The sequence below is a fragment of the Pelophylax lessonae genome (assembly GCF_965119305.1).
Source record: "Pelophylax lessonae genome assembly, chromosome: 5".
In the NCBI taxonomy this organism is placed as follows: Eukaryota; Metazoa; Chordata; class Amphibia; order Anura; family Ranidae; genus Pelophylax; species Pelophylax lessonae.
This window is the reverse complement of record NC_138772.1, coordinates 313,827,930-313,855,222: the sequence shown is the minus strand read 5'-3', so window position 1 is coordinate 313,855,222 and position 27,293 is coordinate 313,827,930. Positions and strand designations below refer to the sequence as shown.

The 27,293-nt window shown below is 45.7% G+C and overlaps 1 protein-coding gene across 7 annotated transcripts in view; it reads right to left on the bottom strand.

Moving 5' to 3' along the window:
* RELCH (RAB11 binding and LisH domain, coiled-coil and HEAT repeat containing) overlaps window positions 1-27,293 on the bottom strand; it is a 241,533-nt gene that overhangs the window by 151,210 nt on the left and 63,030 nt on the right. For 5 of the 7 annotated variants that reach the window (XM_082258179.1, XM_082258177.1, XM_082258182.1 and 2 more), the window contains exons 3-4: window positions 3,836-3,907; window positions 3,661-3,716 (exon numbers count right to left, since the gene is read on the bottom strand). In XM_082258179.1, the coding sequence (XP_082114305.1) occupies window positions 3,661-3,716; window positions 3,836-3,907 (128 nt within the window). The remainder of the gene's footprint in view (window positions 1-3,660; window positions 3,717-3,835; window positions 3,908-27,293) is intronic. The other 2 variants (XM_082258180.1, XM_082258181.1) reach the window with 1 other exon arrangement.

The following is a 27,293-nucleotide window of genomic DNA, read 5'->3' as shown; positions in this document are numbered from 1 at the left end:
TAAAGGGGGGGGGGGGGGGGGGAGTGTTTGTTTTCTTACATCTGTACACAAATGTTTTGCCTTTCATTTCTATTTTAAACTAAATGGTTTGGTTTTACATGTTTTAAATTTATAGCCAGTACTTTATTAAAAGCCAAGTTCACCTTCTAGAAAAATAAAATTGCACATACTTGACATTTGCAGGAAAAAAAAAGTGCATTTATTTATTTTTTTGCACAGGAGCCTGCCAAGCACTGCAGCTGTGACCAGTGAATCAACATCATGTTTCTCCAGCTCTCTTTCAGTTGCTGGAGGAAGTGTTGCTGGACTATGGGTGCAGTGATTGCAGCACTCTTGTTCCATGAATGAAGTACAAGTCTACCTGCCCCAGTGACAGACAGGACTTGTAGTTCTTTCATTGACAGTGGGTATCTATAAATGAATGACCTGAACAGTGAGGGGGGGTCCATTTCCCTAAATATGGTGCAAAAAAGGCAAGTTAGCCTTAAACTCTTTTCCTGCCTTCTGCAATGGATCTGCCAACACCCAGCCTGGACTGGCAGCTCCAAAAATATCTTACAACCATCACTCACCAGAGATTAACAAAACTCAAAAATATTAGGGTGCCCAGAGTATCCAACACAGGGCTTTGGTAAAGGAAAATCATATCTTATTTTGTGGTTAATAACCTTTGTTTACCCAACATGAAACGAACGTTCTCTTTGGGGTTTTTTTTTTTTAAAGTCCTAGGGTGTTGTCCAAAATGCTGTCACTTTCTGAAGACTAAGTTAAGGTATTACAATAATGCGTGGCTAAAATAGGTTTTAGAGTTAATATGTTTACAGTGAATTCTCTAACTAGCAGTGGATTAGAAGGACGCTCTGCTTGACGTTATCTAAACAGCATGATGGTGGGGAGTTTGTACAGCACACAGCAATCAAAAGGAAGCAATATTACTAATAGGAAACTAAGCGTTTCCTTAGACAGAACAGTTTAAGATATCAATGTCAGTTCTGGTCTCTACTACAAGACCAAAGTCTGGATATACCGTTTTGACTTATCACATATGTATATCCTTCCACTACTCTGGCCCTTTGACATATACACATCAAATGATGACCACTCACCAGCAAAATCTCAACTGTTAAGCGCATATCAAAACCACATACTTTATATATTACCCTATTATTGTGTTAAAAAAATATTGTTCATAATTACCATTGCTCCGCAGCCAGATCATTTCTTAGGAGCAGAATGACATGTTTTTTGCCCCATTGACTTTAAATGCAAAGTCCACCTTTCCCAAAAACAGGGGCAATGTTAGCAGGCTCCTGCACAACCTTCTAAAAACAGTGGTCTCCAAACTGCAGCCCTTTGCTTTCTTTTATATGGTCCTTGGGGAACTATTCCTTCCCGACCACCAATGATGGGGCATAATTCTTCCCACTAACACCAACAATGGGGCATAATTCCTTCCACTGTTCCAACAAACAGGTGCAATAGTTCCCAATGACATCAAAGATGGGGCACAATTCCTCCCACTAACGCCAACGATGGAGCACTATTCCTCAGAAGGACACTAATAATGGGAAACTTTTTCTCCCAATGACACCAACAATGGGGAATTATTCCTCCCACTGACATAGATGATGGGCACTATTCCTCACAATGACACCAATAATGTGAAACTTTTTCTCCCAATGACACCAACAATGGGGTATTATTCCTCCCATTGGCATTGTTTGCTCCCACTGACCGCAGACTGAACCCCTTAAAGCTTGAAAGGCAGTAAACTGACCCTTGGATTAGAAAGTTTTGAGTCCCCTAGTCTTTACAAATTTACAGGCTTTCGGTAACGGAGCTAGAGAAATCACCACTGTACTACAAGTGCTATGATCACCACACTTGCTCCACCGATAGCGAAGAGTTCTTGTAATGGTGGAGCTATGCAGCCGGAGCCACACACAGCCATGCAAAATTCACAAAGTTACAGCCGCCACCCTAAATATGGGTGCAATGTGTAACTTGGTATAAAAGGTGGACTAAGCACCTGAAAAAAAAAAAAAAAAAAAAAAAAAAACACATGAAAAATGCGTGTTTCCACTTATTTTTCAAAAGCTTCCATTTCAAAGTCTATGGGGTCAAAAATTGCACAATTCTTCTCCTGTACTACAAGTTAGTTAAAAACTCAAGGATGAAATGATGAAACGATGAAAAGATACTGAGAGATATAAAGAACTTGCTTTACGTAATAAATCTATTAAAATAGTTGATGGGGGAGCAAAAGTCGAAGAAAATGAATCAACGATTCAACGGGCTCTATATATGGAGAAATCCTTAACAGCACAGGAAAAAGCTATGTTATCAACTAATTGGATGCTTACAAGCTGTAAAACTAGAATTCAAGGGATGAACATATAGATTTTTTTTTCCTTTTATTTTTAATCTGTTACAATTTTTAGATTTCACATCCAAGACTCTAGATTTCAATCTATTGGTGAAAAATGTTTATATACTAAAGGCCCCTTTCATGTGGGGTAGAATTCATCCAAACAGATCCGCCTGCACAGTGGAGGATCCCTCCGCTGATCCCCGCTGAGCAGGTGGATGACAGGTCTGTGTTCGTTAAACTATGCAGAGTGGACACAGCCCATTGCTCTCTATGGGGTGGTCAGATGGAAACAGACTGCATGTCCGTTTCCATCCGAGCCGATCCACCGGACGGCAAACGTATCCCCATCTGTCTGTTTTTAGAGGAATTTATTGGAAAGGATGCCAGCAGGTGTCAGCGGACACACATCCACTGCCCCATAAAGAACAATGGGTGGTCCAATTGAGTCCGCCTGAGAAAACGGACTGGCGGACCTGATCGGTCTGTGGTGTGAAAAAGGCCCATGAAAGTGGCGGAGGCAAGAAACTAACAATGAATGAAGTATATTTTTTAGAGGAATTCATTGGAAAGGATGCCATCGGGTGTCAGCGGACACACATAAACTGCCCCATAAAGAACAATGGGTGGTCCAATCGAGTCCGCCTGAGAAAACGGACTGGCGGACCTGATCGGTCTGTGGTGTGAAAAAGGCCCATGAAAGTGGCGGAGGCAAGAAACTAACAATGAATGAAGTATATTTTTTAGAGGAATTTATTGGAAAGGATGCCATCGGGTGTCAGCGGACACACATCCACTGCCCCATAAAGAACAATAGGTGGTCCAATCGAGTCCGCCTGAGAAAACGGACTGGCGGACCTGATCGGTCTGTGGTGTGAAAAAAGTCCCATGAGAGTGGCGGAGGCAAGAAACTAACATGAATGAAGTATATAGGAACTTAGTGGTCAGCGTTGGTTTGGTGATAGGTATTAGAGAGAAGAAATAAGGAAAAGATTGGGATAATTTATATTAATAAATATTGGACTCCCTTTTTTTTTTGTTTTGTGTAATTTGTTGGTTTTTGTAAAGAAAAATGTCTGCATAATTAATAAAATGTATTGAAAAAAAAAAACACCTCTAAATCAACCGGCTGTGCTCACACCAAATATGAATGGGGCCAACATTCCTGGCTACTCAAGGACAGAACAATGAACAATTTAGTAGCTTACTGAAAACAAAACAAAAGCATAAACTCTAGAATAAAAGAGCTTTTTAAATATCTTCCAAAACAAAATGCATACAATCCATCATACCTGAATTTCAGGACTCGATGTATAATTCTTTCGTTCCTGCAAAGGAACTTCGTTTTCTGCAATACAGAAATAAAACAAATGAATCTACTTAGAGCGAAAATCATACCGCTTATCAAATGATTAACCAGAATTTATTAAAGAAACTAGGAAGAAAGAAAAATTGTATGTACGCCACCTGCAGCCAGTGTCAAGTTGACCCTGAGGGCCTGAATGGTCTCCTTGGCTTTCCGTAGCTCAAACTCCAGGACTGGACAGGGTTTTGGATTAAACACACACAGGCATCCAACCAAGAAAAGGGAAACAAAAATAAAAATAAAAAGCAAGGATGGGTGTGGAAAAATCTCTATACAGTTTGTACTGGAACAGAAAGCATGCAGTCTAATGGAATTTATGAAAGCATGCAGCAGAGTTGGCTTAGCAAACTAATGAATGTCGTCTTGTGCTATGGAGATGAATCTAATCAAACCAAATTCAGTTCAAGCTGTCTGACAAGGAGCTTAAGCGGCAGGAGAAGAAATCATATGAGCACTTGAACTTGAAATTGTTCTCATCTCAGTAAAAGATTAGTATTTTCCTTTTCTAGATGGGAACAACCAAGCTGGAGACCACATTTTAACGACCTCCCTTTAAAAAAGCAGAGAAGATCCTAGCTTTTCAAGTTGCAAAATCGTGTTTAAGAAGAAGATACTGGCCCAATAGGTTTTGTTTTGCAAACCCTATCTTATGCTTAAATTAATAAAAAGAATTTACAAAAAAAGGTAACTCCTGTATAGTCAGTATTTTTTCTTTTTCCAATTTCCTATAGGGCAGAATTGGCATTGGCACGAAGTACTAGTGGCAAGTTTAGGTCTTACTTTGAACAAGCGTTGTAGCTGTGGGGCTTATTTGGTCCTAAATTACATTTGCTGATCCACTAAGGCTTCCATTACAAGGGCGCATTTGCCTATCAGGTATATTCCAGCACCCAGGGCATACAACCCGCTAAAAGGAATGGCAGGGTGAAATATGTTTTGGCTGTATGTACATCCAAGCTTGTACTCACACATACCACCTTTATGCGTTCTGGGTATACATCCTTGTATGCATGCCAGTACCATTCCAATGTGCGTACAGCTGCAGGGTATTTTAGCCTGTCATTTATTTTGGCATGTTGCAGACTATATTCTAACTTGCCTAGACTCCTTTCTTCCCAGCAGAAAAAATGCTTAAAAATGTAAACTCGTGTAACGCATTTAGGCGCATCAAATCCTAGGGCGTTAATCTTTTGAAGTATAACTAAAAGGCCAAACATTTTTTTTTTTTTTGGACAGAGTGGAGGGGGATTAGAATGCCTATCAGTTTATTTTGCTGTCTGTGCCCCCTTTAGGGAGATTCACCCTATTTTCCCTTGTTTACCATTATCAACTGAAAGTGAAAGTAAAAGAAAATCCCACATTTTGGATTGTCCCCAGAAAAGTAAGAGGGGAAATCTTCTAATGGGGACACTAGTTCTGGTGATCTGGGGTCCACAAGAATTTCCTTTAATGTGCAGAATTTCCTCTCACTTCCTGTTTGGCTATGGGACAGGAAGTGAAGGGAAGGGAAATCTCCGCAATGGGACACCGATTGCAAAAAAAAAGTAAATAAAAAGATCAAACAACCAAAAAAGACAGGGGTTTTAACTAGTGATCGACTGATATAGTTTTATTAATGCCGATATTTTGGTCATCGAATATCGGTATCGGCCGATATTTTCGGTCTATTAAAAAAAAAAAAAATGTTTTTTTTTTTTTTTTTTACAAAAAGGTACTCCTCGTGGAGGGATCTGGGGATCTAAAATACCCCAAACCCCTCCTCGGCACTGAAAAGCATTCAAAACGCCAAGTTTTGCTGTTTTGAATGTTGCCAGTTTTTTTAATTCGGCGCAGAGTACCCAGAAGTGATGTCATGACATCACTTCCGGGTTTTTTACATGGAGACCCGATCAAAGCCACATTCGGCTCTGATCTTTAGGCAGCGGCGGTGGAGGTAGGATGCCTGGGTCTCCCGGTGGGACAAGAGACCCGGGCGAGCCGCGGAAGGCAGTGGGAGGGGACGTCCCCGCCCGCTCCTTGTAACGACAGCCGAGCGGCTTCTCAACCGCATTGGTTGTCATTACAAGTCAGCCAACCGTCGGCTATGGACACCGGTACCGGGGGTGATGCCTCTAGCTGCAGGCATCACTCCGGTACAGCACTTTCCCGAAATATCAGCAATATGGGTAACCTCCGGGGCCAATTCCGATATATCGGGGAAAGTGCATATCGGCCCCCGATATATCAGTGTTGCCGATAATCGGTCAATCCCTAGTTATAACCCTCCCTTCTTTTTGGCTTATTGGCCAGAATAATAATTTATGGGGCTCAGGTATTAGGGGTGGCTGCAGGGGAAACTGCATGCAGAAGGTTTTTTACTTTACTGCATAGAATGCAGTAAGGTTAAAAAATAAAAAAAAAATGTTGCCTTTAAAAACACTTCAACAATCTAATGCACCTGCTAATTATGTGCATTAGGCACATCAAGCTTTTTTTTCTGCCAAAACTCTGGTGTACGCACTTTTTTTTCCTGCCTCTCAACACCTCCAAATTCCTCTAAATGCCGTTAGTAGGGGCGTTTAGAGGCAGGGAAAAAAAAAAAAAACAGAATCGTATATCTTTTTTAAGATTTGATTTTTGCCTTGGAGTTTACCTTTAAGGCTGGGTTTACACTGATGTGGTATACCGCATCGCACTGAATTCCTGTACAAATGACATGCGAATTCAGTGCATTGCAAATTGCGCCATACATTATGTATGGCTCAATTCGCAGTGGACCGGCAGCAAAATTGTGCAGGATCCTCTTTTTGTCAGCACTGGAGTCAGATTGTGTTCAGATCCATGCGATCCGATTCCACAGTTCGCACTGCATTCTACAAACCGATTTGGGGGTTTCATTAACATTATATTGACACCCCCATCGGTTCACAGAGCACAGTGTAACCTGCCTGCGATCCCGACGCGGTGCAGGAACCCGCAAAGGAATCGCTGGGGTTCCCATACCACATCAGTGTGAACCCAGCCTAAAACACAGCAAATACTATTAATAAAATAAAAATTGTATATGGTTACTCTGAAAAGTACTGCTGTATATCCTGTTAGAATTTGTGATAGTAATTGTACTAAATATAACAATAAGAAATTGTATTGAGGTCTATAGCTCTACACTGACGCACACAGTGCATCATAGGTATATCGTATTCCCATACACAGTCATAGGTGTGTAGGGCTGGGTTATCCTAAGTTGTTACAATGAGAACTTTACTGCCTCTAGTACAGGGCTTGACAAATTTTCCTGAAATCTAGGAGCCAGCTAAAAAAGTTAGGAGCCAGTTTTTTTTTTTTTTTAAACTAACAACCAAGTTTTATTTAATAAAACGGATACTAAATTTACACATAAATACGACTAGAACCCCACTCTCCTCTAGCACAATTGGATGAAAACAGACTGTCTGTCTCTTTCCATCCGATGCCATCTGATCCGATCCATCCGTCTGCTTTTGGTGGACAGGATCAGATGGCGGCAGATTACTGCTCCATAGAGGAGAATCAAGGGTCCGATCAGGTCTGCCTGAAAAACTGACAGGCGGACCTGATCAGACAGCCTGTGTGAAAGGGGCCTTCGGCTGTGGTATGGCGACGAGAAAAAAAAAAAAAGGAGATATATATATATATATATATATATATATATATAGAGAGAGAGATATATATAGATATATATTTATATATATATATATATATATATATATAGATAGATATATATTTATATAGATATATATTTATATATATATTTTTTTTTTTAATAATTGGAAAAAAAAGAATTTTTTTTTATTTTTTTAATAATTAAAAAAAAAAGAAAAAAATATATTTTTTTTTTTTTACATTTAAAAAATAAATTAAATAATAATAACCACACTCCCTGTCAAAGGTAACTAACTGGACAGGGAGATGGTAATGAATGAATTGAGAACAAAAAGGCAGTGGAAACAGTCATTACTCCCGGCCTCCACAAGAGGGCGCCAGTTCCCCACTGGAAGCCTGTCATCTCAAGTAGGCCGAAAAGCCGGGGCCTCGATTTTCGGACGGCCCGGAAGTCCGTGCACTCTGTGCGCGGAAGTCCGGGCAAAAATGACAGGACACCTTCTGCAGGGCACCCCCAGGCGCCAGGTCGCTAATTCTAGTCGCAAATGCGACCTGGCGCCCGGGGATTGTCGAGCCCTGCTCTAGTATAATGTTTGACAGTTAAGTGTTACTATGTGTGTTTTTTGAGTAATAGCCAAAGACTCTTAATTACAACACAACTCTTCTGCAAATTAGGTACAGAAGTACATGACAGTGGGAACATTTATGTAAACTAGAGCAAATGGAAATAACATTGCTTGTAGGTCACCTACATAGTAACCAATAATTTTAAAAAATAAATACAAAAAATAGACACTTTCCTTTGCGCTAGTTTTTTATAAATGAACTCCTATATATATGCTGAATGCTACGGATGAAAAAACAATGATCAACACAAAATAGGTAGTAAACAAAGAAAACCATAAAATGTTGCAAATAATATAAAAGGCAACACAACAAAACAGAAAACCTATGTCAGACTGCAAGAAGCCAATGGCAGATGGAGCACATCACGTTTGGGAGGAAAGGCCAACGGTAACAAACACTCTGCTGCATGTTTCGTTCTTACAGGAGGATCTTATGTGATATTTTTTGGTTACTTTTTTTTTTTTTTTTTGCAAATACTCATTTCATATCACTTCCATCATTTCTAAAACAGCAAGTAATATAGTATAAGAACATGCACAAAAGTATGACAGCTAGAACAAACTATGAAATACAGAAAACAGGTTTTAAAGAAGAACGTTCATACATTTAACCCTAATGATGTATAAAAGGTGCTTTATTCAGCAAGATGGGGTAATGAACAAAGATGCTGGTCCCCAAAGCAAGCAGATTTTTTCCACACTTGTGTGTCATCAGGCTAATCTTTTTATTTTATTTTTTTAATAAGAAACCAGTGAAACATACAATTTACATATTTTTAACAAAATAAGGCTATTTTTCTGCAGAAGATTCAGAAAGCCTAGTTCAGTGCAGGTTATTTATAGCGCAAGGTTTAGAATGCCTATTCCAGTGCAGGTCATTGAGAGCACAAGGTTCAGAAAGCCTAGTCCAGTGCAGGTCATTGCGAGCACAAGGTTCAGAAAGCCTAGTCCAGTGCAGTTCATTGAGAGCACAAGGTTCAGAAAGCCTAGTCCAGTGCAAGTCATTGAGAGCACAAGGTTCAGAATGTCTGGTCCAGTGCAGGTTATCATTGGTGCAAGAATCAGAAAGCCTAGTCCAGTGCAGGTCATTGCGAGCACAAGGTTCAGAAAGCCTAGTCCACTGCAGGTCATTGCGAGCACAAGGTTCAGAAAGCCTAGTCCACTGCAGGTCATTGAGAGCACAAGGTTCAGAAAGCCTAGTCCAGTGCAGTTCATTGAGAGCACAAGCTTCTGAATGCCTAGTCCAGTGCAGGTCATTGAGAGCACAAGCTTCTGAATGCCTAGTCCAGTGCAAGTCATTGAGAGCACAAGGTTCTGAATGTCTGGTCCAGTGCAGGTTATCATTGGTGCAAGAATAAGAAAGCCTAGTCCAGTGCAGGTCATTATTAGCACAAGGTTCAGAATGCCTAGTCCAGTGCAGGTCATTGAGAGCACAAGGATCAGAAAGCCTAGTCCAGTGTAGGTCATTGAGAGCACAAGGTTCTGAATGCCTAGTCCAGTGCAGGTCATTGAGAGCACAAGGTTCTGAATGCCTAGTCTAGTGCAGGTCATTGAGAGCACAAGGTTCAGAATGTCTGGTCCAGTGCAGTTTATCATTGGTGCAAGAATAAGAAAGCCTGGTCCAGTGCAGGTCCCTATTAGCACATGGTTCAGAATGCATAGTCCAGTGCAGGTTATCATTGGTACAAGAGTCAGAAAGCCTAGTCCAGAGCAGGTCATTGAGAGCACAAGGTTCTGAATGCCTAGTCCAGTGCAGGTCATTGAGAGCACAAGGTTCTGAATGCCTAGTCCAGTGCAGGTTCATTGAGAGCACAAGGTTCTGAATGCCTAGTCCAGTGCAGGTCATTGAGAGCACAAGGTTCTGAATGCCTAGTCCAGTGCAAGTCATTGAGAGCACAAGGTTCAGAATGTCTGGTCCAGTGCAGGTCATTGAGAGCACAAGGTTCTGAATGCCTAGTCCAGTGCAAGTCATTGAGAGCACAAGGTTCAGAATGTCTGGTCCAGTGCAGGTTATCATTGGTGCAAGAATCAGAAAGCCTAGTCCAGTGCAGGTCATTATTAGCACAAGGTTCAGAATGCCTAGTCCAGTGCAGGATATCATTTGTACAAGAGTCAAAAGCCTAGTCCAGTGCAGGTTATCATTGGTACTAGAGTCAAAAGCCTAGTCCAGTGCAGGTTATCATTGGTACTAGAGTCAAAAGCCTAGTCCAGTGCAGGTCATTATTAGCACAAGGTTCAGAATACCTAGTCCAGTGCAGGTTATAGGTACAAGAGTCAGAAAGCTTTTTTCAGTGATGGTTATTATCGGTACAAGAGTCAGAAAGCCTAGTCCAGTAAAGGATATTATTAGTACGAGAGTCAGAAAGCCTAGTCCAGCGTCTTAAATGCTAGGAATACACTCACCAGAATTCCTTTTCTGGTAATCCTCCAGGAACAAGCCACCTTGAAAAACTGTTTCAGCCAATTAACAGTTTAAAATACCATGCCCTATGAAAACTCCTGTTTTATGCAGAGCAAAGCACAGATCTAAAGTCATTAAAAATGTATTAAAAAGGTAGAAACTCATTAAGATATTACTACATTCAAGTATAATTCCAGATTTCTATATTTACCTTCCACAACAGCACCACTTTCATGAATTTTTATATAAAAACCTGGATAGAAATATACCTTCTCCATCTACAGAAAATGTAAAAGCTGTAAGGAAGATTATCTATGGAAAGGTGGTAACTTCATCTCAGCATTTATTTAGCGGAGTAGGAGATGGTACTGATAAACACTATAGATGTGGACTTCATGTAAAGGCGCTCACAGAGTGTTCCAATCTTGGTCAGTTAAAGAGGAAGTAAACCCTCCTCTGCAACTTTTACCTATAGGTAAGCCTATGATAAGGCTTACCTATAGGTACTGTAAATATCTCCTAAACATGTACCATTTAGGAGATATTTACCTTACATGCAGCCAGTGACATCACTGGCGCATGCGCTCTAAAGGAACGGCCGCTGGTGCTGTTCCTTCAGAGCCCCGTGCCGTGACCATCGGCTCCCGCACGCGTGCACGGAAGTGACGTCACCGCGGCTCCGGCCAATCAGATGGCCGGATGCTGCGATCCCGGAAGACGGACGACTGAACATGTCGCCCGTCATACAGCTAAGCGGGCGGCACGGCAGGGGCTCGTTCTAAGGTAAGTATTTCATAATGAGCTAGTATGCGATGCATACTAGCTCATTATGGGTTTCTCTTTCAGGTTGAAAAAAAAAATATATATATATTTTTATGGGTTTACAACCTCTTTAAGCAGGAACCGGCTGAGATTTGAACTATATATGGCAGGCTGAATGTACCCAAGTTGATTGATAGATCAACTTGGGTAAAACCAACCTGATGAATTTTACATCTGATTATTGTTAGCAGGAGGTATGTTACTGGCCAGATCACCAGGTGAAAACAGAAGGAAAAGGCCAAAAAAAGAAAAAACGAAAGCCGACACCACATCTAATGATTGGCAAGCCGCAAAAGATTATACTTCAGATTTTGGATTTAATACCACTTAAGGCTAAAGCAGTAATAAACCCAAAAGCAAACAATTATATTGCAGCATACCAATTCTTAGACGCGATGACTGAATTTGTTTTGCTTGTTAGGCTTGCTTTCTTCCATTTCCATCTGGTGATCCAGCCAGCAAGTCTGATTTTCACAAGCACTCCAGCAGAATGTATTAGTTTATATAGATGAGACACACTGCCTAACACAGGCAGGGATGATGATCAGCTTTTATTTATGTAAAACACTTATCTCAAAAAGGAAAAAAAAATGTTTGCTGTAATTGATTAAAAAGAGTGAGTTGGAGTTTAGCTTAAATTTTTAGTCTCCAAGGGTCCATGCACACTGGCTTAAAATTGCTGCTTCTACAGGAGTTTTGTATTTTTCCTGTGGGAGCAGCTCAATGTTATCCTATGTGTCCATGTACATTAGTACATTCAGGTGAGCGTTTCCACTGCATGATGGTCCACCAGGGGTCATGCAAGGTTCACACCAAACGTGGTGTTTGTTTTGTGCTTTCGTTTGATGTGAGCATTGACATTTTCCTGTCCTCCAATCAGTGGAATGTATCGTGTGACGCCAGTAGCTCCGCCCTAACCGTACCGTACCATTTCCTATGGCCCTACATCCGAAGGAGGACCAGGAATGGTGCGGTTTGGTTCGGTTGTATGGGCCACTTTCATAATGGAAACACTCAAAAATAGCGTACCGTACCAAACTGACCCAAACCGATCCGCTCAGTGGAAACGAGGCATTAGAGGCACATTTTAAGCTCAGTTTTTAGAGACAGTAAAAACCCTTTTAGCTTGCCTTTTTCATTTGAGCTTGACAGGAGAAAAAATGCTAAACACTCCTAAACGCACCTTAACATGTACAAAAATGCTTCTAATGATTGGTAATCTGCAATGTAGCAATATAGTATATTATTGATTCTGAGTTTCAAGTAATACTAAAGTCTAGGGGGGGGGGGGGGTTGTTAATAAACAAACATGCTATACTTACCTGCTCTGTGCAGCTAGTTTGGCACAGAGCAGACCAGATCCTCCCCTTCTCGGGTCCCTCTTCGGCTTGCGTGGCCCTTCCCCCCTGTTGAGTGCCCCCACTGCAAGCAGCTTGCTATAAGGTCTATTTAGATGCGGAGCCGCTGCCCTGCCCAGCCCTGCCCCCTCTTTGCCTACTGGCTCACTGACTGGATCGACAGCAGCGGGAGACAATGGCACCGCGCTGCTGTCTCAGCCAATTAGAAGGGGAGTCCCAGACAGTCAGGTCTCTCATGCAACATCACTGGATCTAGATGGGGCTCAGGTGAGAATTAGGGGATCTTCATGTATAGAAATCATTAAGATAAAAAAAACTTCTGCCTTTACAACCACTTTAATATGGCTTTAACTAAGAAGTAATAGAATTTTTGTACTTACCGTAAAATCCATTTCTCTGAGTTAATTGATGGACACAGAGCTTCATAAATCATAACTACTGGGTTATATTGCCTCCTCGAGGAGTAGGATTAGGCAGAACAAAAAAACACCCGTGTACGCCCATGGGCTGTCCTCCGCTTGGTATATAACCCCTCTCTCTGTTCTAGGTAATCAGTTTAGTAGCAAGCAGTATTAGAAGTATCAGGACTCCATAGAGGTGTGGGTGCTGTGTCCATCAATGAATTCAGAAAAATGGATTTTAGGGTAAGAAAAAAAACAAATATGGGATATTTGACTTACCGTAAAATTCATTTCTCCGATATTCATTGACGGACACAGCTCCTGATCTTCTTAACCATTGCGTTATACTGCCCCCTACAGGAGTAGGACACTAGGCAGAAAAAAAAAAAGTCTGGCTACGCCTATAGGCAGTCCCAGGGGTATACTCCCTCTCTCATAGTGCTATAGGTACTCAGTTTTATTACAAGCAGTGTCAGAAGAATTACAACTTAAGAGGGGAGGGAGCTGTGTCAATGAACATCTGAGAAATGGATTTTACGGTAAGTCAAAAATCCCATTTTCTCTTTTGTTCATTGACAGACAGCTCCTGATCTTTTTAACCAGTGGGACTTCCCAAAGCAGTGTTAATCAAGATTGGTGGGAACAGCGAAAAATAAATTCCCAAAGCTAACTATAGCCAACCAGGTGAACGGGAGCTCAATCAAAACTGGAGCTCACCTGAAAATACACCCTCAAGAGGATCAGGTCCTCTTAAACAGTAGCCTGCAAAACCTTGCAGCCAAAGAAAGCATCCGCAAATGCCAACACATCCACTTTATAGAACTTTGTGAAAGTGTGCATCGACGACCAGATGGCCGCCTTGCAAACCTGCATCACTGAGGCCTGATGACGGAAGGCCCAGGAGGCACTGATCGCCCCAGTAGAGTGCGCCTTGACAGGGAAAGGGGGAACCTGACCCTTGATGGAATAGGCCTGAATCACCGTCAGTCTGAGACATCTGGAAATGGTTGCAGAGGAAAAACAGACAACCCTTTCGGAGGCCAATCCGTAAGCACGAATAGCGAGTCTGATCTTCTAAAAGACTCCGTAGCTGCCAGGTACACCCTAATCACCCGGACCACATCCAAGGCATACAAAGCAATTTCCTTCAGATGTTTTGACAGGGGCGAAGAACCACCCATCACTGTGAACCACCAAGTAAGGTGAACGACAGGCTGTCACCAATTCTGACACCCTGCGCGCTGAGGTGAAAGCCCCCATAAAAGCCACCTTTTCAGACAGCGCAAGCCTCAAAAGGAGGCTTCTGGAGGACAGAGCAACAAATTGAGGTCCCAAGGCGGCAATAGAGACCGCAATGGAGAAGTCAAGTGCTTAACTCCCTGAAGAAAGGTATGCCCCAAGGAGGAGTATGTGGCCATGGGTTGTTAGAAGATCGCTAAGGCCGACACCTGACCCTCGATAGCACTCAAGGCCAGTTTCTGCTCAATCCCCTGTTGAAGGAAGGTCAAGATCCGAGCCACCGAAAAAGAGCAAGGATTAACCCCAAGAGACTCACACCACCCAATATACATCTTCCACATACGATGGTAAATCTTCCTAGAAGTAGATTTCCTAGCTTTTAACAGCGTTGGAATTACCGACTCAGACAAACGTCTATCCATCAGCACATGGCTTTCACCAGCCAAGCCATCAAAGCCAGCGACTGAAGCTGGATGAAGATTGGTCGTTAGGACCGCAGATCCTCCCTGATGGGAAGCTTCCAAGGAACGTCGGCGACCAGCCACAGCAGATCGGCCTACTGAAATAAATGTGGGGTGGTTTTGTACCTCCCCTATTTATTATAAACATGTATTCTCTTGTCGATTCCTATAATAGTCTATCAAAGCTCTAATAAGATGAATGGAGGGTACAATGACAATGCTAGCTGTAAAAATAAACACACTGCTTAAATAAGCAAGAATCTAATTTATTATAAAGAAAGTAGAAATGCCAATAAAAAAAAAAAAAAAAAAAAAAAGGAGTATTACAGAGCATATAATACAAAACAATCACAGATAATCCTTTACATATCCGCCCTCGGGGTTCGATATCTTTCAGTTGGTCTCAGGCGAACAAAAAGAACAAAAAAGGGCAGCACAAGAGCCCTGGGAGCCAACAGCCCAGAGAGAGAATTCTATCTGGTGATTCCTTTCAAAAGTCCACTCAGACACCACCCACATAAACACCCACTGTCTGCTTGTCCAATGACTGCTCATAAGATGCCACCCTTCCTACTCAACAGGAAATATCTAATTTTTCCCAAAAGGCAAGTTATATTCTTCCACTAAGGGCGCCATCCGTTCACGAATCACCGTTTTTGACCTAGGTCATCTTCCAGTAACAGCTGGCTTTTGACGTTGGTATAACCTCCCCAGGAGGTCTTATCTGAGGCTCCTCTATCCCCATACCTCACAACAAGAGGCCTATGCGAGAACATCCTGTGAGGGTATGAATTCCCATTTATGACTCCTTGTCAAGAATATCCTGCTGGGTAACCTTGCACTGCTGGCATTCCAGGCCAGGTGTAATCAGTTTTCAACCATCCAAAAACATCTTTTATTAGAACACGTAAAACTACATGCTGCCTCCAACACGTACCAAGCCCAGCGAAACCAATCTGGGGCCACAAAGATGACGGGAATTCCTTTGCTTCGATTCTGCGTAGAAGTCTTCGCAGAAGCTTTATAGGAGGAAGGCGTAAATCAGACGATACTGACCCCACGGGGCCACCAGCGCATCTGTGGCATCCGCCAGAGGATCCCCTGACGGAGCCACAAACTTCTGCCCCTTTCTGTTGAGCCAAGCTGCCAACAGATCCACCTCAGGGATGCCCCACCAGAGACACAACTGATGAAACACCTCCAGATGAAGGGACCGCTCCCCTTGGTCCAACGCTTGCCTACTGAGGAAAACCGCCTACCAGATTTCCAACACGGGAATGTGTGCGGCAGAGAGGGCTGTAACAAACTGTTCTGCCCACCAGAGAATGCCGGCTACCTCCAGAGCCGCCAGGACACTTCTTGTGCCCCCCTGGTGATTGCCATAAGCCACGGCATTGTCCGACTGAATACGCACTGGACATCCCTGAAGATGGTCGATCCAATGTTCCAGGCTCTGATTTCATTGATCGATAGTCTGGACTCAAATTTTGTTGAGGACGCCTCCCCACCTGGGCAGGCTGGCATCCGTGATAAGCACTGTCCAATACAAGGAGAGGAAGGATTTGCCCAGCCGAAGAACAAAGCAACCATATCAGATCCTCGGCTCAGCCAGATCGGATTGTCCAGAGACTGCGGATTCTTGTCCCACTGCAGATTCTTATCCCATTTGACCAGAATCTCCCTTGCAGGGACCTCGTATGGAACTGTTCAAAAGGAAGGTAGACACCATCAGGCCCAACACCCACATGCAAGGCCAGAGGGATTACTTTCTGCTGGACAGCAGAAACTATTTATAGCCTGCAGTTTCTGGAGTTTGTCCAGAGGAAGGAGCACTCTGGCTAAGGCCGAGTTCAGAGTCAGACCCAGATAGTCCAACTTTGTGGACGGAACCAAAGCAGACTTCTGAAAATTCCGAATACAGCCAGACACCCTTAAGCTCGTATGGGGATTTCCAGGCTTTCCACCAGAGCAGTAGGAGACCAAAAGGGTAATGCCACAAACTGATAATGCTCCTCTCCCATGGTAAAGCAGAGAAAGCGCCGGAGACGGACACATATTGGTATGTGAAGTTATGCGTCCTTGACGTCTATGGGAGGCAAGAAAAATCCCCCTGCATTTTCCTTGCCTCCATCGACATCGAGGACGCTTACCTTCACGGAAGCCACCACCGTGCGGATGAACTCCATTCTGAACTTCTGAACCCGCACAAAGCAGTTCAGTGCCTTGAGGGTCAGAATTTAACGCACCTTGCCTTCCTTCCTGGGGACTGTAAACAGGTTTGAGTAAAAGCCCCAGAAAACGTTCCGAAGTCGAATCCGGGACCATCACCCTTTTAAAGTAAAAGGTCTTGCACCACCCCAAAAAGAGAAAGAACCTCCTTACCGGAAGGCAAGAATGAAACTCAATCTTGTAGCCAGACCGAATGACCCCGTGGACCCACCTGACTTGCACCACGGCAGTCCACTGGTCCCGGAACCAGCAGATTCGGGTGAGGTTGACCTTCATGCTGAAAGGGCCAATCCGCGGGTCTGGAGAACCCTGCTCTTGACTTGCCAGACCAAATTCGATTGGATTCTCAAGGAGGCCCCCGAAGGGCTCCGATCCCTTGTCAGTCGACCCTGAAGTATGAAAAAACTTCTTATGAGCAGAGCACTCCCCTGTGAGACCTTTATTGATGTCATCCAGGGTAGCAGCAAAAAGGTGATCTCCTTGAAAGAGAAGATCAGTCAACGCCTTTTTAAGAGTCTGGTCCACAGACAAGCATTTGAGCCAAAAGACACACTTAAGGACCACTGCCAAAACAGAGAGCCGAGCCACCAGGGGAGCCACATCCAAAGAGACATCACAGATAAACTGCAGCCCCTGGACTAGCTGGTCTGCCAGCTCAGCAAAGGAAGAGGGGAGAGCTACTCCCCTTCAGGTCACGGCGCAAAAGCCTAGCCCATTCGGTCAGAGTCTGCAACACCAGGGTAATAGTGAATATCAGCCTCTGTGCCAAACCAGCCAGTGTGGACATATTGAGGGCCACAGCCTCCGGCTTCCTGTCAGCCGGGTCTCTCCAACTGGAATCATGGTTGCCTTGTGGAATCTGGAAACTGGAGGGTCCACCACCAGGGGAACAGTCCACTTCTTAAAAAAGGGACTCCTCATAGGGGTATCGCCTGGCAAAATCGCTTGGGGACCCCAAGGGGATACTTTGGTCGTCCCCACAATTTAGGAACAATTCTGTCAAAATAGGAGGGCAAAAGGGAACACCTTTTGCACTCTGGATGGCTTGTGAATGCCAAAGGGAACCTGCACCTCTGCCGCAGCTGTGTCCTCCATCTAAGGTCTCGCGCACAGCTACAATCAGTGCGTCCACCAGCACCTTTTTGTACGCGGTTGCAGAAGATGAGGAATCCTCCCCACTACCTGAGGACTCAGGACGCGTGGTCGAAGACCCAGCAGGGCGACCCACATCCGCCGCAACCAAATCGGATTCAGGATTTGACGAGACAGAGGCGGCAGGGAAAAGCCGGGGGCTCTTTTGCAAGCCTGTCGTCAAAAAGCCACCTCCACCGGGACACCAAGAACTGCAGGACCGCTGTCAGTGCATCGATAGATGGATGAGACATGGAGGGCCTCGCAGACTCAGAGGGGATCAGGTGGGGTGATGTGCTACAAGACTCCATGAGTCACCAGGGGAACCCACAAAAAGTGTAAAACACTGCTAAGGGACAACCCCCATCGCTCTGGCAGCCCACCCGGTTGCCAGCCACAGAACACCAATCGATCCTCCAGTAAAGAGGGAGAGGACCACACCAGACTCCCCTCCCCGCAGAAACCAGGCACCGCAGCTACCAAGAGAATCTGCACTGCACAAACGGCGATCAGGAAATGAAAACAACAAAGAGTCAGCACCAGGGGATGAGGAGGAGCTTCCACTGCCGAAATCACTGCCCAGGGGGCTTCACTGTCATGGCCATCGCTGTTTTCAATGTCAAACCGACCACCGGACTACACAAAACATAGCCGCTGTGCATTAAGCACACAGGCTACAAGAAAATGGCGAACCTGCATGGCACCACGAGGACCCAGGAGGGATCCCGAGGCCTCAGAAAATGGCACAGGCAGGAAGGGGGGCCCTGCCAAGAGCCCTCACCAGGTACAGCCCCCACCAGGTACAGCTCCCACCCACAGTCGGTCGCCTGGTCACCAGCGGCGCACCCCCTGCCTTCATCCGTAGCAAAGCACCGTGCCCCCACCCTAGGCGGTGGACCAGGCCACCCCACAGCCCCAGCATCAATTGAGGGGGGGTTGGATGGGTGGGCAAGATGGCCCACTGGGATCACCAGACCAATGAGGGGGGTGCCTAACAGGAAGGAGCGGAAGCCAGAGGTCCGACCGTCCCATGGAGGGGCCCACGTCCACCCCAAAACACTCCAGGGGGAGAGGGGGGGCAGTTACTTACCATACCAGGAACCCGGTGGGCACCACTCCAGACAGAACCTCCTTGTTACGAACCTCAGCGTAAAAAGGAATGAAACCGCCGTTTAGTGGATGTACCACCTTTGCAGCATGTACTTATTACCCCTGTAGCACGCCAGCATACGAATAATCATCCAAAGAGAGCCCCAAACAATCGAACGGCTTTCTGTATAATAAATCCCCCTCCAAAAACGAGACAAAGCTCCGAGTTGAGGGTAAGACAGGAGCTCTTCATTACATTCCAAGACATACAGTTACACACAGCTAAGGGGCACTCCCCTTAGCCTTGCAGGGGGGGGGGATGAGACAAGGACCAACCAATGAGAACTGAACATTTGTACATTTGAAACAGGCAGTCTTAATACACACCCCCTGCGGAGAGATGTCTCCAGCCCAGCTCAGGCTATCATGAATCCACACACTTAGACACAGGAACAGGAGGAGGGGGGTGGGCTGTAACATTACATTACATTAACTCAATGCCATGAGTCCTGCCATCTTCCTTTGCTCAGAGGATGAATAAAGAGGAAATAAAATGCAATAAAAGTGCAATGTCCCAAACTCATAGGAAAATGACACAAAGGGGTTTACAATCCAGGGACAGGGTGATCTGTCACACATAGTGACGGTTAGTACCGTCACATCTCTTCCCCCCAAAGGTAGACTAATTCCAGGTACCAGACCTCCAACTGATCTGTGCCTGAATTAGTCGGGTAACAAGTCCCAAAGAGTTAATCCAGGGAGTTCCAAGTAAATCTGCCATGGCCCTCCCCTCCCAAACCAAAACCTATCCCATATGACCGCACTCCATCCAAACATTCAAGCATCTGGACCTCAGAATGTAAGTAGGTGTCCGTGATGTGGGCCCGGGATCTGGACCGGCAGGAACGCTGAGGTCAAGTGGCCTAGATCGTTCCCCAGTAAGACATCGGTGGGGAGCTCCTGTATCAACCCCACATCAGACCTGACCCAGCACCCCAATTCAAGTGGACCCTCGCAGTGGGTATCTGGTGCACCCCTCCCCCTGCTACCCGTACCACTACTGAACCTCCAGTTCGGGCGGCATCTGGGACCAAATGTCGCTTGACCAAAGTGAGAGTGGCTCCCGTGTCTCGGAAACCTCGGACAGGCTTTCCGTTTAACTGGACAGATTGGCAATGGTGCTGGCGGTTCTCTGTAGCGGCTTTCACTGGGTCAGCTTCGTGAAGCGTACCCAATTGCACCTCGGTGGGTTTGAATATTGGTATGACTGGGGGAGCCTCTGCGTGATAGTAGGGGACCGTTGTCTTTACTGGAGGGGGTGACCCTGGTCAGATCCATGCAGCTTGGTCCCTGCTCTGGGTACAGTCTCGTTGGTAGTGCCCAACCTGCTTGTACCTGTAGCACTGTACCCCACTGCGGGATTGGTATCTGCGTGCCTGCGAGTTGGAGGAGTCCCCCCCTCTCTGTGGTAGGGGTGGTCCAAGATTGGTAATCCGGGGCTTGAGCATTGGTCTGAGGCTAGGTTGTTGCTGCCTGTGGCCATGGTAGTAGTGGACGGCTTGGACCGGGTCTGCTTCATGGAGGACGCCCCAACATTCCTCCTGCTCAATGCAGTGAGCAGCAGGCTGGTAGTTGCGTGGATTTCTGCCGGCTGGCCGTCTCCATGACTGCGCCTGGTTGGCTGTGTTCAACGGGCACTCCGGCCTTTTGTGCCCAAGCTGTTTGCATCCAAAGCATCGGTAGCTGTTCTGGGCGGTGGGACTCATCCCGTCGCTTGCCACGAATTGTTACGAACCTCAGCGTAAAAAGGAATGAAACCGCCGTTTAGTGGATGTACCACATTTGCAGCATGTACGAATTACCCCTGTAGCACGCCAGCATACGAATAATCATCCAAAGAGAGCCCCAAACAATCGAACGGCTTTCTGTATAATAAATCCCCCTCCAAAAACGAGACAAAGCTCCGAGTTGAGGGTAAGACAGGAGCTCTTCATTACATTCCAAGACATACAGTTACACACAGCTAAAGGGCACTCCCCTTAGCCTTGCAGGGGGGGGGGGGGGGGTGAGACAAGGACCAACCAATGAGAACTGAACATTTGTACATTTGAAACAGGCAGTCTTAATACACACCCCCTGCGGAGAGATGTCTCCAGCCCAGCTCAGGCTATCATGAATCCACACACTTAGACACAGGAGGGGGGGTGGGCTGTAACATTACATTACATTAACTCAATGCCATGAGTCCTGCCATCTTCCTTTGTTCAGAGGATGAATAAAGAGGAAATAAAATGCAATAAAAGTGCAATGTCCCAAACTCATAGGAAAATGACACAAAGGGGTTTACAATCCAGGGACAGGGTGATCTGTCACACATAGTGACGGTTAGTACCGTCACACTCCTCTTTATCAAAATGGGGGGCTGTCAACCAGCAGGAACACTGCCATCGCGGCCGACCTAGCGGGGAGCTGAGGTCCATGCGCCCGCTCGCTGGCCAGACTAGGGTGACCACTGGGTATAGATTATCCAGCCCAAGTTTAAAGAAAAAACACCCCTCAAGAGGTAACAGCCCCTCTTAAACAGCAGCCTGCAAAACTTTGCGACCAAAAGAAGCATCTGCAGATGCCAAAGGATCTACCTTATAGAATTTTGTGAAGGTATGCACCGATGACCAAGTGGCCGCCCTGCAAACTTGCGATATTGATGCCTGATGACGGAAGGTCCAAGAAGCACTCAGCAACCGAGTAGAATGCGCCATGACAGGGAAAGATGGAACCACCTGACCTTTAATGGAATAGGCCTGAGTCACTGTCTGTCTGATAGATCAAGAGATGGCAGCCGAAGAAGCGGCCAGCCCTTTTCTTGGTCCGTCCATAACCACAAAAAGCAAGTCTGACCTCCGAAAGGACTCAGTAGCTGCCAGAACCACATCCAAGGTATGCAAAGCAAATTCCTTGGGATGAGCCAGCTTAGGACACAAGGAAGGCAACACAATGTCCTCATTCAAATGGCAGTCAGAGACAACTTTAGGCAGAAATGATGGACAGAGACGAAGAACCACTTTATCCCTATGGACCACAAAATAGGGACTGCGACAGGATGCCCCTAATTCTGAAACCCTGCAGGCCGAGGTAATATCCACCAAGAATGTCACTTTCTGGGATAACCTAGGCAAGGCAATCCCCCAAATATTCTCAAATGGAGGTTTCTGGAGAACCGAAAGTACTACATTTAAATCCCATGGTGGCAAGAGAGTGTACAGGTGTAGCCACATGTCAAACGCAGATGAAGGTGAGAACTAAAAAGAGTGCGTGGCTAGGAGTCGCTGAAAGAAGATTGCCAGGGCAGACACCTGGCCCTTGATGGTACTTAAGGCCACCTTCTGATCAACGCCCTGTTGAAGAAAGGTTAGGATCTGAGCCACAGAAAAGGATCGAGGATTAGCGCCAATCGACTCGCACCGAGAAATATACGCTTTCCACGTACGATGGTATATCTTGCTGGAAGACTACTTCCTCGCCTTCACCATCATAGGGTTTACTGATCCAGACAAACCTCTATCCCTCAGTACCTGGCTTTCAAAAGGCTAAGCCATTAAAACCAGTGCCTGTAAAGCAGGATGGTAGATAAAACCTTGGGACTAATCTTCTCTGAGAGGAAGGCCTCAAGAGACGTTTACGGCCACCAGGATGATTGAAAGATCCTCGCCTTTGATTCCTCACAGAAAATGCGGAAGAAGCCTGAGCCAAGGATGATGGCCTTACCGTGGCCCTTGGATGCCTGCAGCGTCTGCCAGACGAACCCGTGATCTCGCCACGAACCTCGGTATCCTCCTGTGGAGCCGCACCTGCTAAAGGAGCTGCATGTAGGACTGTGCAAACAGAACTGTCTTTAAGGTGGATACCCCAAGACTCAAATCCTGTATGCAAAATGGGAGAGAGAATTATCTGAATGACAGCAGCCGGTGAATCATGGCCTGTGGTTTTTGAAGCTTGTCCAGAGGAAGGACCACTCTGGTCATAATTAGAATTAGACCAAGGTAAATCAATTCCCTGGACAGGGGAGACATTAGGTAGTTCACACAACACCTGAACCTTTGCAGGAATTAAATCCACACAAGGAGACTCTGGACAAGCTTTGTCCCCCTTTCTGGGTACCCCCAAAAAAATAATTTTGTGGATCCCCGTGACGCCCATGAAGGAGGTCCATGAGGCTGGAAACCAGCGAAGATGTCCCCCCTCCCCAATAAAGGGTGAGGGCAGGCCTCACTGACCGCAATGTCAAACCAGCAATAGTAAACATGCTGCGTTCCACAGCCTCCCCTTTCCTGTCAGCCAGGTGCTTAAAGGACGGGGGTTCTTCTACTGGGATCATGGTTGCTTTGTTTAACCTGGAAACAGGAGGGTCCACCACTGGACTAGTCTCCTTTTTAAAAGCGACTCTTCAAAAGGGTAACGTACAGCAGAACGTTTGGGGACCACAAAGTAACATAGTAACAAAGTAACATAGTAGTTGAGGTTGAATAAAGACAATAGTCCATCCAGTTCAACCTGTGTCAGTGTGAATCATTTCCCATACCCCTTAATGTTAATGTTCTTGATATGTATGTCCAAGAGTCTTTTAAAAGTAGCCATACTTCCCACAGTTACTACCATTTATGGCAGAGAATTCCACAGTCTTTTAGCCCTTACTGTAAAGAATCTCCTCCATAGCCTGAGGTTAAACGCTTCTCCTCCAATCGCATTGTATGGCCTCGTGTCCTCATGCATTCCTTGCGACTAAAAATGGATTTTTGTAAAATCTTACCGTAAAATCCTTTTCTCTTAGCTCATTGACAGACGTAGTCCTCGGTGATACACCACCTTCGGGTTATGTTGCCTCCACAGGAGCAGGACTAGACAGGAAATTAAAAAGCTCTGGCCACACCCTAGGGGCAGTCCCAGAGGGTATATCCTCTCTCTCTCTGCCTCAGCAAATCAGTTATGTGAAAAAGCAGTCTTTAGAGATTTAACCCAACCCAACTCAAAAAACAGAGGGGCGGGGACTACGTCTGTCAATGAGCTAAGAGAAAAGGATTTTACGGTAAGATTTTACAAAAATCCATTTTTCTCTAGCGCTCATTGACAGACGTAGTCCTCGGTGATACACCACCTTCGGGACGTCCCAGAGCAGTATCACAAATGAGGGGTGGGAAAATGAAATCAAATCCTAATCCAGAAGGCCCAACCGGTGCCAACTAGAAGTTTACAATGCTCATCCTTAATGATGAGACTCAACAAAAAGAGAAAAAAATTTTTTTTTTTTTTTTTTCAAACAGAAAAAAAAACCCTCGAGGTAGACCACCGGTCTCCTCAAATTGCGGCCTGCAAAACCTTGCGGCCAAATGAGGCATCCGCCGATGCCGTCACATCAATTTTATAGAATTTTGTAAAGGTATGTACCGACGACCAGGTGGCCGCCTTACATACCTGGACCACTGACGCCTGATGGCGAAAGGCCCAGGAAGTACTGAGCGCTCGTGTGAAGTGCGCCCTAACAGGGAACGGAGGACTCTGACCCTTAATAGAATAAGCCTGTACCACCGTTTGTCTAATCCATTTGGCAATGGTCGCGGCAGATGCAGGCAAACCCTTTCTGGGGCCATCCGTCTTACGGAATGATTCCGTAGCTTTCAGGTATACCCTGATTGCCCGAACCACATCTAAGGAATGCAACGCATGTTCCCGATGATGCTTGGGCTGAGGACACAAGGAAGGTAGTACAATATCTTCATTCAGATGAAAATCTGAAACCACCTTAGGAAGAAAGGATGGCTTAGGATGAAGTACTACCTTATCCCTATGAATCACTAGGTATGGGGACTGGCATGATAATGCAGCCAGTTCTGACACCCTGCGAGCAGAAGTAATAGCCACCAGGAAGGCCACCTTCTGGGATAAAGTAAGCAAGGGAATCTCCCTGATGTTTTCAAAGGGAGGTTTCTGTAGAACCGACAAAACCAAATTAAGATCCCAGGGCGGTAAGGGCGCGCGGACTGGAGGAGCCAGGTGCCGCACCCCCTGGATGAAATTCCGCACCAAGGACTTGGTAGCTAAAGGTTTCTGAAAGAAGATTGCTAATGCTGAAACTTGACCCTTGATGGTGCTCAAGGCTAGCTTCTGCTCAACCCCTTGTTGCAAAAAGGCCAATATTCGAGTCACCGAATAGGTACGTGGAGGAAATCCTAAAGATTCGCACCACGCAATATAAGTCTTCCATGTGTGATAATAGACCTTGCTGGAAGTCGCTTTCCTTGCTTTAATAAGGGTAGGAATGACTGAAGCTGACAAACCTTTGTCCTTCAGTACTTGGGTCTCAATGGCCAGGCCATTAAACCCAGCGACTGTAAAGCATGATGGTAAATTGGTCCTTGAGACCACAGACACTCCCTGAGACGAAGTTCCCACGGAACGTCTGCGACTAGCATGTTCAAGTCGGCCAGGCCGGCTTGAGGAGGCCAGCCTAGAATTTCTAGGACCACTGGCGCTGATAGAATCTGAACCAGGCGTCCCTAGAGGTATCTGGCCCCGACCATCCGAGAAAGTCTGGTCGTTTTCTGTTCCCACACATTTATCAGATACTTGATTGTTATCAGGAAGGGTGATCTTTTCTGGTTGAACCTCAGGGACCGAAGTCACCCGACTAGAGGCTACTTGGCCTATCTGGTCAACCAGATCCGATTCCTGTGAGGTATAGGGACTAATCTTAGGAAAAGGTAAAGGAAAAGATCTATTCAGGGAACGGTAACTACCGCTTCCTGTAGTACTTAAATGTTGGAAGGGAAGAATCGCACCGGTAGTAGTGGTTGATGCTCGATCTAATGTCCTGAATACCGGTGAAAACGTCCCCCCACCCTGAAACCGGGTGGGGGCGCACCTTCAGGCTGTGTACTTTGCTTCGGGTTTGGCTGGGTTGGTCCTCTGCTTGTCCGACCAGCCCTTCTTGAACCCTCCTGGAGGAGTCTTGCCTTTCCCGCTAGTACCAGCCGGGCGCCCTTTATGGGCGGTAAAGAAAGGTCCTCGCTTGTTGCGAGGTCCCTTAGCTTTAGCAGCCTGTGACAAAGTGCTCTTGCCCCCAGTGGCATCCTTAATGATTTCATCTAGGTTGGCCCCAAATAGACGATTCCCCTGAAAAGGGAGATTTGTCAAGGTCTTCTTGGAACCTAGGTCAGCTGACCAGCATTTTAACCACAGCACACGTCTGAGGATCACCGCTGACATAGATGCATGCCCTAATAAGGGAGTAGTGTCCAAGGCTGCGTCACAGATAAACTGTAGCCCTTGTATAATCTGTTCCATCAAATCAGATGTCTCCTGGGGAATATCTTTTCCCCTAAGGTCTTGGCGTACCATTTTCGCCCATTCCGTAAGTGTCTGGGAAACTAGACCAATAATTACTGGTCTAAATGCTGACCCTATCAGAGAGAAGATGGTGCGGGACTCTGCTTCCATCTTTCGATCCACCGGATCCTTAAAGGACGAAGTGTCCTCCACTGGGATAACCGTGGCTTTATTCAGCCTGGAAATAGGTGGATCCACCACTGGTGGTACCGTCCATTTCTTAATGATGGATTCCTCAAACGGATAGCGTCTAGCAATACGCTTGGAAATAGTAAAGGTACGTTTAGAATGCTCCCATTCTCCTTTAATCTGATTACCGAAACATTTGGGTACAGGAAAAACCTTCACCGTTTTGATGGGCTTATTAGTACCAAAAGGAATCTCTGTTTCAGTTGCCTCTGCCGGTAAAGCCTCAAGTTTTAAGGTTTCCTGCACTGCCACAACTAGTGCGTCCACCAATGCTTCTTCCTGAATTATAGCAGGAGAAGAAGCGTCCTCCTCACTGTCTGAGGGGGCTTTACCTGGGATAACAGCCCTTGCAGAGGAACCTGCAACTGCAGTGACCATCTCTGAATCTGAGTCAGAGGTGTCAGATAGTATAGGGGTAGGCGGGGGTCGCTTCCTTGACCCCCGTCCCTGACAGGCCGCCTCCACCCGAGCCACCATAGACTCCAAAATTGCTGTAAATGACTCTACACTCTGTGCACCGGCGGGTCCCGTGGCCCCCTCGAGGGAAACAGGTGGGGGAATATGTGTGGCAGGGTCCATGATAATTCCAGTCACTTTCTGGATAATATAAAA